This window comes from Solanum pennellii, chromosome 3 (assembly GCF_001406875.1).
Source record: "Solanum pennellii chromosome 3, SPENNV200".
In the NCBI taxonomy this organism is placed as follows: Eukaryota; Viridiplantae; Streptophyta; class Magnoliopsida; order Solanales; family Solanaceae; genus Solanum; species Solanum pennellii.
The window spans coordinates 6,097,791-6,109,323 of NC_028639.1; the positions used below are offsets into that span (position 1 = coordinate 6,097,791).

An 11,533-nucleotide genomic window follows, 5' to 3' on the forward strand; every position below is an offset into this window, starting at 1 on the left:
CTCCCCCCCCCCCCCAGACCCCACAATGTGGGATTACACTAGGTTTGTTGCTGTTATTCTTTTTCCATTTTCTTGCTCCTTTTTTCTCTCTCTCGTTGTTGTTTTTCTTCATCCTCACTAGAACCTCCACCATCCTCCAACACCATTGCTTCCGCGACCTCCACCAACACCAGAGAAGACCTCTTTCCAATTTTCCATCTCCACCGGCACCATGGCCATCCCCGTTCCTAAGCACAAAACCTATATACAACCACACTTAAAAAAAAATTCTCTCATCCCCTCATATAATCTGCCAGAGATCACCAATCCCACCTACACATCTCCTCAAAACCAACCAACTTCACCTCTTTGGTCTAAAATTCCGGAATACATCACACGTCATTCACCAAAAAAAAAAATTAAGAAAGGCAGACAACCATAATAATCAACTCCCAGAAACCGCCTTCATTTCTCAGCCTCATCATATTTACAGTACAATAAGATTATATGGGGTCAACAAATTCCAGTGAAGTTCTACTCCTTTCAGTTCTATTTTTAACTTCTGGTGAGGGCTCTCTAGGAAAATGATGGCTGAACAGAGAAGATTCTTAGATGGAGAAGGGTAGAGATAATAAAAGGATGCCCAATATTTTTTACCGGCCAAAGCTCGCTGGTGGTTCTTCGCTTGAACCCAAATTTGAAATTTAGCATTGGGTTTGAGAAAGAAAAATGGAAACCCTGTCCCTAAAAGATCATTTCTTTTGGAATGGAGCATGAAGTGATAGGATGGGGAAACTGGAAAGTAAGAAGATGGAACAGGAAGATTTTCTGAAAGAACGAGAATTTCAAAGCTTTCCGGATGTGGAACGCTTACTCCACCTGCCCATCACACAACATGTAACTGGTTTTGGGTGTGACAGGGAGGTGGTAGTAGTTCCACTGTAACTAAGAATGGAGGGGTAAAGGGACACCAGTAAAGTTGGAGTATGTGAATAGATTTTCTGGACAAGTTCAGGGCATAACTTGCGTATTTTCGCACTGTTAGGTCACACTGCATTATAGAGACATCACCAGAGCTAACTAATTCTGAAAAAATTCTCTTCCTCTAGGATCTTCTTAACCAAATTCAGATCAAACTATTTTTCATAATTTTTATACTTGGAAGAAAAGAAAATAAGCACGACTTACCTAGAAAGTTAATCAAAACTTCCAGTGACATGGAAAATACCGTTGAAAATAAGGAAACCCATGATCCATCAAATAGCAAGTCTCTAGAGAAGAAAAACTACAAGCATGGTGAAACAAGTAAAATGGTAGTCCCCGTACCTTCTCCTCCCCACATCCTTCAAGAAATCCATACCGACTAAAGGTTGTAAGAGATTAATTGAGGGCTCCGAGAAAAGGGGAGGAAGGAAAGTAAATAAGGGAATGGAAGGATTAAAAAGTTGAAAAGAAGACAACTCACATGGATGACTAGAACAGGACAATTCACCAAGCTAATCTTTTCGACATTCTGAAAAAAATTGGAGGAAAAACATCAGTTTGTATAAGTGATATAGGGAGAGAAAAGATAATCAAATTGTAGCCAGTTAAGAGCGTAAATTACCTTATAAATGTCAAACCAATGTGTGTGTTTGAGAGGGTACAACACTCTTAGACCAGACAATATTGGACCATGTAAAACAACAGCTCTTAAATTTGGTGTGTGTGATGCAAGATCAACGGTTGGACCACTGCCAACAGATTGACCATATAGTATTAGCTGTTCATCTTTGACCTCGTACTGCTCCTTAAGGCATTTATGTACTGCATCAATGTCCGCGTACGTATTACACTCAGATGGCTGGTTCAGAGAAGGATAGTTTTTCATATTATGAGTAACAGCTGACAGCAGTAAGGAGAATAAACCCATAACACAACCTACTGTCACAAAACATTCCCATAAATGAAAGTTTTTCCACTGATACTTCATTGATATCGATTTTCGGATTTTTTGTTAGGTCCTTAGATATCTATTCAAGACTCCAAAAAACAAGTCATTTACGATATTAAGACAGAAAAAGACGAAGAGAAATAAAAGAAAGAGTCCAAAGAACATCCTAATCACACCTCTAAATGCACAAACAAAATAGCTAGAGCTAGTGTAGAAGGGAAGCAACAAAATGAAAAATAAAAAGACAATTTATGGTAGATGCATGAAAACGTTTTCTGGACATCCAACAACAACAATAACAACATACCCAATGTAATCCCACAAATTGGGTCTGGGGAGGGTAGGATGTCTGCAAGCCTTACCCCTACCTTCGTGAGGGTAGGGAGGTGTTGTTTCCCATAGACCCCCGGCTCAAAAGAGAAAATACTGAAGCACGGATGCAAGGAAATAATTTTCTAGACATACATGAAGATTTATTGACGTTAGCTCTCCAGCTGTACTGGAAAGGCTAATTATAAGGCTATCACCTTAAGATGGTACTCTGGATTAACATACACCTAATAATATACTCACTGAATAATAACATATCAACTAAATAGCCTTTAGCTACCTTTCTCAAGAAACCACATCAACTAAATTGTCATACATTGTAAGAAATCAAGAATTGATTACCCATTTCTGCAACATAAAACATACTATAGAGGCTCTACAACACACACAACAGACACAAAAACCAAGACGAAGGATCTCCTTGACATATTTTATTCATGAACTTCACTTGAGTATTTCAAAATGAATTATTCAAGCTTATGCTAGTTACATACAGGCAATTACACGCAACTTCTTAAAATCAGTTATTGTTCTTGCTTAAAGGGCGGTTGATGGCTTAAGAAATCCTCAGGATATTGGTTACCTAGAGCTAGGAAATGTCTTCCGTATGAGAAGGGGAAATCAACCATTTTTATAAAACACAAAGTAGCACTAAAAATGCTAAGTTGCATTTGGAAGGGTCCTAGAGAATTCACTGGACCTAGAACCGAAGCTTGCTAAATCATAAAAAGTGCTTTCACCTTATGGTTACCATGCCAACAGAGAATCTAAGCTCATGGTTCAACGACATCTAATGTGGTCGCTCAAAACAAGTAGATGATAGAACACTTGTGAAGAAAACATTGCCAATTTATACTTTTCACCAATACATTTTGTCTGATAAGATGGGAAATTCCCCTAGACTTGGATTTATAAGTCGGCTGAATGTTGTGCAGAAGGTTGCCTTTGTTGATTTACCCCTCCCCTCCACTTTCCCCAATCGAAATTAAAAAGGATAAAGCCACCATAGACATCATCATTTAAACAGACTTTCTGCTGTTATCAACCATGTAATACCATTTATGGTTATAGATATCTAACCTTTCCAGTCGACCGTCCATATCCAGAGTAATCATACCTAAACAAGCACACATGAGCAAGTCAGTGAAGTATAAGAAACCAAGGAAAATAGAAATCCTACTGTCTATTTTGATAAATTTCTATACCAAAACTGAGAAGAAAGAAGAGAAGGATTTAGACATAAAATCATGTGAAAATAAATTATTTGCATATTCATTAGACCTGCGGGACACTTCAATAAAAGTATGGTATAGAAAAAATAATACAGCACAGTCTTAAGCTACGACAAAAGAAAAACATTATCTTTATTCGTGTTCTCCCTCTACCAAACAAAAGAATTCTACTAAACCAATTTCTAAATAAACTCCACCAACAGTAGTGTTATGAACTTCATAATCCAGCTCCTTGTAATAAAATATTCTCAGTAATTAATCTAAGTCCTTGATGAGTTCTATATGATATCCTTCCTTACAGTATGACTTTTGAAGGAAGATCCAAATTCATAGCAAAAGGGAGAAAACTCGTATAGAAGAGCTTACAAAGGAGACATATATATGGAATTCCTTGCCAAGACACTTATCTTTTATAGATACAGGTAGGATATTGTATGTGCATCAAATAAAGAAAAAAAAATTAGCACTATCAGTTGCTGCTCTATATATATTCTCCTTTGCATTCTTTCCCTGGCTCTTTTGTGGCATTCCCTCCATGTAGTCGACATAAGTGTTTGTGAAGTACCCCAGAACAAATCTTGAATATGTGTTGCATGAAAAGGCAGAAACATAATTCAAGCATGTAAATGTTTTTCGATCATAAGAAGACTCTGAGGTGAACTCCTGCTGTTCCATTTTAAGTAAGGTTGCTCACTCACAAAAGTCAAACTAAAATCTTCCAAATCACTATAATGGTATGTGGTCATATCTTTGAAATCTAAAAGTTAGGATAAGAGAAAATTACACTTCACTAATGTCCCTTATTTATGCTCCATTTATTATTTAGGCTTAAACAGATAACTCTTCATTATATGAATTCTATGGAAAGATTTAGTTATTCTTTGCTATGTCTGCTTTGCTTTTGTATGTTATTTTGTAAATTGCTTTGTTATGAGTTATTTGAGCCGAGTGTCTTTCGGAAAGAGTGTGTCTACCTCCTGAGGTAAGTGTAAGGTCCGTACATCCTACAATCCCCGAACCCCACCTGATTGGATTAATCTGGATATGTTGTTTGTTGTTATCAAAACAATATATTTTCCTCAAAATATACCATAGCACACACTCAGGAGCAAGGTTTAAATCAGATGACAAAAAGAAACAAAGATTCAGCAAAATTGGATAATTTTGTTATAAGCAATTCTAAAGAGTACAGAGTAATGAGAATTTTACCCCATGAGATTGACCCGAAGACGAAGGCTTAACTCCACAAATAATTCAAACATTTGCCCCAAATCAGCAGCATTTCCATGAGAGTAAAGCATAGAGGCGGATGCCTTTAGATGTTTCACGTATACGGCGACGATTTCGTTTCCTCGGTGAGTCCGCAGCTTCAAAACGTCGACGTTTTCCCTCCTGGGTATCTCCGGTATGCATAATTTACCGCCACATGACTTGTCGGAAACAACCGTGTACGATGGAGGATTCGGTGGGAAAAAAGCGAATTTAGCGGCGATGGATGACGTCACACCGCCCATATTAATAACATACGATTCATAAATGGAAGTGTCCTTTTTCCTTCTGATGACGGTAACTTTATGAGTGGTGGCGCTGAGAGTTGCTGTGGTGGTGAACGGCGGCGCGTGAATGGGAAAGAGGAGCCGCGTTTAGAGAAATGAAATGTTGATCTTTGAAATTTCATATTTCTGTTATTACTCTCTCTGTGGATGGTTGTTACTCTCCTTCTAAAATACTGTATGACGTATTTTTTATTTCTCTATTACTTGATTACTTACTTTTATATACACATATTTAAAAATTATAAACAAAAAAGGTGATTTAATTAATTCACTCCTTGAAACGAAAAAAAAGTTTCTTGATATTTTAAAAAATATGAGAACATTTTTAAAAACAATTATTGCAATGGGGATATAAAAATATTATTAATACTTTCTTGATTTAGTAAGGTAATCAAATATGGGACAACTATTTTTATTAAGATGATCAACTAATATGGAACATAGGGAGTAATTCATAACATTTTTCGTATAATTTTGGAATATCTGAATTTTAATTTTAAAATATTAAATTATTCTAATCTAATTTAGTTTTGACAATTGATCAAATTGACTCTCGAAAAATAAAAAGTTATTTCAAACAAAGAAAGTATTATATTATATTGTTTTGTATATCATATTATATTATTTTGATGAATATAACACTATACATATTGGGACGTGACTTTCGATCTTGACTTAGACACGACCTCGACCCAGATCGAGATCATGAGTCAGTTCCCATGGATTTGGGATTTTGAGTTAGCTTTGGGTTTGGCCTTTTGGGTCTTAGGGTAAGTGGGGGTGTAGTGTTCGGTGTCATAATATATTATTAACCAAATACAAAAAGTTAAGTAAGGAAATCACTTATTTTTGCTTGAAATGATTTTCTTGGAAAATAAGTGATTTTCTTACTTAGCTTTTTGGTTAGTAAGAATTGATTTTTTATTCCAAGAATATTTATGTATAATATGAACAAATACTATGATAGTGAATGTAGATTCCCACACTTTAACACAAACCTAGACCCTTGTCCCGACCAGGAACATAATCCTATATAAACCTAACATTAACTCGAGACACAACTTTGACCCTTGCCTTGATTTGGGACTAGACCTCTAAACTTGACCCCACCTAAAACTTGATCCTCAAACTAACTCTAGCCTAACACTAAATTGGGACCCAACAACCAACCTAATCACAAGCCCCAATATGACGTTGACTTGTGTGCTAACCCTGTTCTTGATCCCTAATGAAGATCGAAGATCTGGTATTATGTTACAACCTGACTTTAACCTCGAGTAGGTGTCAAAATAGGTCAAATTTTAAGTGGGGTTCGGGGTTGAGATTAGGATTCGGTGTCGGATCTCGAGCCGAGATTGTAAGCTTGTCTCAAATTAAGGTTGGGTCTTCTGGCTCTAGGTCGGGGTCAGGTCCCCAAGACAGGGTAATGGTCAAATCTTAGTTTAGAATTGGATTCGAGGCTGGGGTTGGATCCTAAATTAAGGTTTAGGTTGGAGTAAGGTCTAATTCGAGGTTACAACCAAGTTTGGGGTTAGGATCGAGTCTTGGGTCGGGGTTAAGAGTTGGGTCCTAGTTTGAAGCTAGATCTCAAGCCGGGTCGAGATTTAGTGTCAGGTATCCGATTGAGTTTCGGCAGTAGAGTTTAGGATTAAGGCCGAGAGTCTAGTCTTCATAAAGAGTTCAATCTTAGGTAGGATTGGGGTCGAGGTTCTAATCTCTAGTAAGGGTTAGGCTTTAGGTCTAGGATTAGGAATCTACTCTCGGTTGGGATCAGAGTTGGAATACGGTTCTAGGTTGGGCTTGGGGTTGACTTACAAGTTCCGAGTTAGGGTTAGAAGTCTTGTTTCAGATCGTGGTTAAAATGAAGAGTTTGGTCCTAAGTTATTGTTCTAATTGAGGTCAGGGTCGGAATTTAGGCCTTGGGTCGCTTGGTGAGGTTGAAAAAGAGTTTAAAATTTCTTTTTCTTACTTTGATATAGTAATACTATTGTTAAATCATTCAACGTCATTCTTTTTCATAAACTACGACTCGTAGGTCACTTTCATCAGCAAAAATATTATAAATTACAATTGAAAATAAAATAATTAAATAAATAAATATTCAAGTTGATGTGCAAAGATTTCATTCTTTTTAGGAGATTCAAATTTATTGCAATAGGATTTACATCAATCCAGCCGTATAACTATTGACTTATCCTCTCTAGCATACAACAATTCAACAATGTCATATAGCTCAAACAACTTCAAACTAATTAAAGAGTCCAAAACTCCACTTTGTGTTGAATATAAAATGGAAAAGGGGCATATTTACCCCTCTATGCTCAGAAAAAGATCATATTTACCTCTGTACTCTTAAAAAAATGATCATATTTACCCTTCGTCATACTTTTTTGTATAGAAGTTTTGTGGTAGGTTTTCTGAATTTAGTTTCATCTCCTCTCCAATTTTCCATTAATAGCCACTGAAAACCAACTTGAATCTCCCATCTCCATTGTTGAACCTCACTTCACCTTCGCCATCATCTGAAATGATCGAGAAAACAGAGTTGTGTAGAATGTTGGAGAAATTCTACATATTTTTGAATAAATGCTAATTCAGCCATTTTGTGTTGTGATTAAAGATGAAAGTTAGCTCTAATTTACTTAACAAAAATATTGAATTGAATGTTAAAATTTATATTTAGTTCTAAAAAGGTGATTGTTGTTTGATATGAATGAGGAGATATATACTTTTTTACGTTTGTTCGAAGAGAAAACCCTTTAGAGAAAATTTAAGAAGAATCAAATTAGGCTTATTTTGGTTAGTGAATTGGGTTTAATGTGTGCAGTAGGTTAATGTAACATCTCGCAACTAGAAACGACTAGAAAAGAGGTTAAAATTTGAAAATATTTATTTTTGGAAAGAAAAAGAAAAATCTGAAAAATTATCCAAGTTAGGAAAGTGAGTTTTGGTCATTTTCAAACGACCATAGCTCCTAGCTCAGGATGAGTTATGAGTAGTTCCAGATAGAGTTGTCAATATGGGCTAGTCCACCCCATCCGGGCTAACATATACAGGCTTTGACATTTTACAAGTCAGGTCGGACTAGCCCATTTTTGGTGTGTGCCAGAAAACGATTGGTCCAACCCACAAGTACGTGGACTACAGGCTTGCCGGGCCAGCCCAGTTCTCTAAAAGTTATATTTTTTTTAGAACAACTTACAAAATTGACTATATTTATAAGGTTATTAAAGTTCAATAGCTATAAGTATGATACTTATAAAAAATGACTACAATTTAACTCTTTTTCTAGCTAAATTATTGTATATGTTTTTTATTTTTCTATTTATACATTGATACAGTTTTAATTACAATGAACTGAATAAGGAAACTGTATTAATTGTATGAATACAAATTAGTATCTTTATTTATAAATTTAAAGTATTAATATATCAAGATTACAAGTATTCGTAAAAACTTATTTTATTAGTATATCAAACAAGATAAAGTATAATAATTTAGCATATGAACACGATAATTTAAAAAATGAATACATTATTGTTAAACAAAAAATGAATACACTAATATAGTATACATATGAATACGTTGTTGTTAAACAAAAGATGAATATATTTGACAATATAGAAACAAAAAAATGAAAAATAATAGAATGTGTAGGTAGCAAAAGTGTGCAAGTATTCGGTTGTATAAAAAAATAAAAAAAAAATAGCAAATGTCAATTCCTTTTTGGTCAAGTTTTTGCTATAATACTTGAGGCTTGGTGTTGACTCATGTATTTGTTTATACAAAATAGTATTAATGTATCCAATTATACTTGTATTGCCAAATTAACCTTTCAAATTCGATAGGTTACTTATGTATCCAAATATACTTGTATTCAGAAATCACCATTTAAACTTGTGTTATATTAGAATACAAGTATCTATGTATATAACTATTATACTATTTACAAATTTGACAATCACACAAACCACAATCTCTTTTTGTTCGTGTTCTTCTTATACTATTTTTTTTAATCTCTTTTTGTCGTGTTCTTCTTATACTATTTTTTTGTATAACTATAGTCATTGTAATGTAGAAACAAGTCAATCGAAAGCCTATAAAAATAGATGTAACATATATGTATACAAATATATCTTCATAAAAACGAGGAGAAAATCAATTAAGTGATATCTGATGAATTCAAATTAAAAAACATGCTCCTAAAATCATCAAAAAGATCTTAAAATGAAAGAATTTGAGAGAAAAATACAGAAATTTAGTGATATAAGAAAATTGATGAAAGAGAAAGTATTAGTAAGGGTAAACATGGAGAACCAATCACATAGAACATGCCTAGACATAAGAAATTAGGTATGTAATAATAACTTTCTTATTTAATACATTAAGAACTTTTCTAATTATTTATATATATATTTAACTTTGCTATTTATTGTGTAATTATATCCATATAACACAAAAAAAATGAACTGTAGCTATTTAATTTAAATGTGTAAAATGTTTGCTATATTTTGTAATTTTTCCTTTTTTTATAATTATTAAATTAAATTATAATTTAAAAATATTATCATAAATATCAACAAAACAATATTATATAATGTTAATGTTACAACTTGTTAATCAAATCCATAAATAAAATTATCTTTATAATATTTATTAAGCTTTTTTCAAGTAAAAGTAGAAATATCTATATAGAAATATTAACCTGATTATTTTGAGTTTGGACTCTCTTTAATTTTAAATTTTAATATTATATTATAATTTTAATTCATTTTTACTGGTCCACGGGACGGTCCGCCGATATTTCTCAAGCCCCATAAATCAACATGCTTATTCAGGCCGGGCTAAAAAGCCCTTTTTTTAATTAGGCTCCAAAAATCTTAGCCCAATCCTATTAAATCTCGGGTTAGGATAGGCCGGCCCAACAGGCCTAACTCATATTGACGGCTCTAGTTTCAGATATAGTTGGAAAAACCTTAGAATAATCTTTCCAACGCCATCGAGTTTGCGCGATTTTGATATGGTATGAGTGAGATATGTCTTTTAGGAAGTTGGGTTGTTTGAATAAGAAAAGTCCAATCCGAATTTGAAAAGAACAAAGTTGTCTTTTTCTTACCCAATTTAATTAATCCATTTTTAGAAATTAATTGGGGTAAAATCAGACCTTTGTTCAGTTTTAGAAAAAGTAAAACTTACGCTAGGGCTCGGAGAAGAGAGAAAGGAAGAGAAAAGATGAGTGAAATCAAGAACGCTTAAGCTTTGCGCGTGGTTCTTCGGGGGTGATCTCTAAAAAGGTATGTGAGATCTCATAGTGTTGGGTTAGTTCACCCAAACACCAATCTTATTTAAATTCACCGAATCTAAGATATTTGAATGTTAAGAAAGTGAGCTTTAAAGAACATTGTTGAAAAATTCGTTGAATTCTTTATAGTCGTGATGTTGAAGTCTCTTGTTGATTTGATTCGTGTGTCCGACTGAATTTTTGAGTTAAATTTATTAGGTATTGAGGGCACTAATGATCCCAAGTGTTTGGGTAAACCATAATGGAAATTTTGAGGGTTTAGAGATGAAAAAACAAAGGAGAAAAGTTGGAGATTTTCTAGGCAAGGGTTGGGGCACCGCGCCTGCCAAACCGCCACAGAAAGTTCTTTGAACTTTTAGGGTTGGCGCCCTGCGCCTCTCAGAGCGTCAGGGACACCAGTTCTTTCCATTCTTCCCCCACCTTTTCGTACTAGTGCCTAAGTGATGACCTATGTTTCTTAGTTGATTCCAACACTCTAAGGTACATCTAAACATCATGAAATCATCCATAAACATGAGACAATGAACCTTGAATCCATAATCCAAGTCAAAGCAAAGTTCTTAAAGGTTTTCAAGCGTCTTTAGCGACGTTTTAACTTTGTTTTTAAGACTCAAGTTTCAAGTTAAGTAAAAAAAAAGAGTTTATTTCTCAAAAGTTATAAGGGAACTAAGTACTCTCTAAGAGTATATAAATATTTTCACATTTAAGATCAGAGGAAACTAAGATTTTCCAAAAGAGTTTTGAGCAAGAAAAGGAAACATTGATTCCAAGAGAGTTTTCAAAGATAAATGTCGAACAATTATCTCAACCCAGAGAAAGAAAATGTTTTAAAGATATGAGCTAAGTATATTTTCGGGAGTTGTATTGAGCACCGATATGGGAACGCGAGTTCATAATAACTCAAGTCTTCATAAACCATGTAACCATCATGGACATCAAAGGGTCATACTTTTAAGATGATTACTTAAGTTAAGTTAGTGGATTCACTAAGTTAAGTAAGGTCCTATACCGATGACAAGGTATATGATGGTCCTCGACAGCGTGAGGCAAAACGCTCTACCATCACTTAGGCTCATAGTGATGGTTGTCGATCAGAGAATCTCCCACAGAAGTTATATTACTTTAAATGAGTAAAATTAAGTTTGTTACTACTTTATCTTTAATGAACTAAGATTGTTTTCAGTTGCATCAAAGTTATATA

The 11,533-nt window shown here is 34.3% G+C and overlaps 1 protein-coding gene across 1 annotated transcript in view; it reads right to left on the reverse strand.

The window, feature by feature from the left end:
* The window catches only part of LOC107012708 (alpha/beta hydrolase domain-containing protein 17C-like), a 7,255-nt gene extending 2,054 nt beyond the window's left edge, over positions 1-5,201 (reverse strand). The window contains exons 1-4 of the mRNA XM_015212616.2: positions 4,684-5,201; positions 3,323-3,359; positions 1,586-1,822; positions 1,445-1,492 (exon numbers count right to left, since the gene is read on the reverse strand). Coding sequence (XP_015068102.1) covers positions 1,445-1,492; positions 1,586-1,822; positions 3,323-3,359; positions 4,684-4,988 — 627 coding nt within the window. The 5' untranslated portion in view covers positions 4,989-5,201. The remainder of the gene's footprint in view (positions 1-1,444; positions 1,493-1,585; positions 1,823-3,322; positions 3,360-4,683) is intronic.
* Between the last annotated feature and the right edge of the window lie 6,332 nt (positions 5,202-11,533).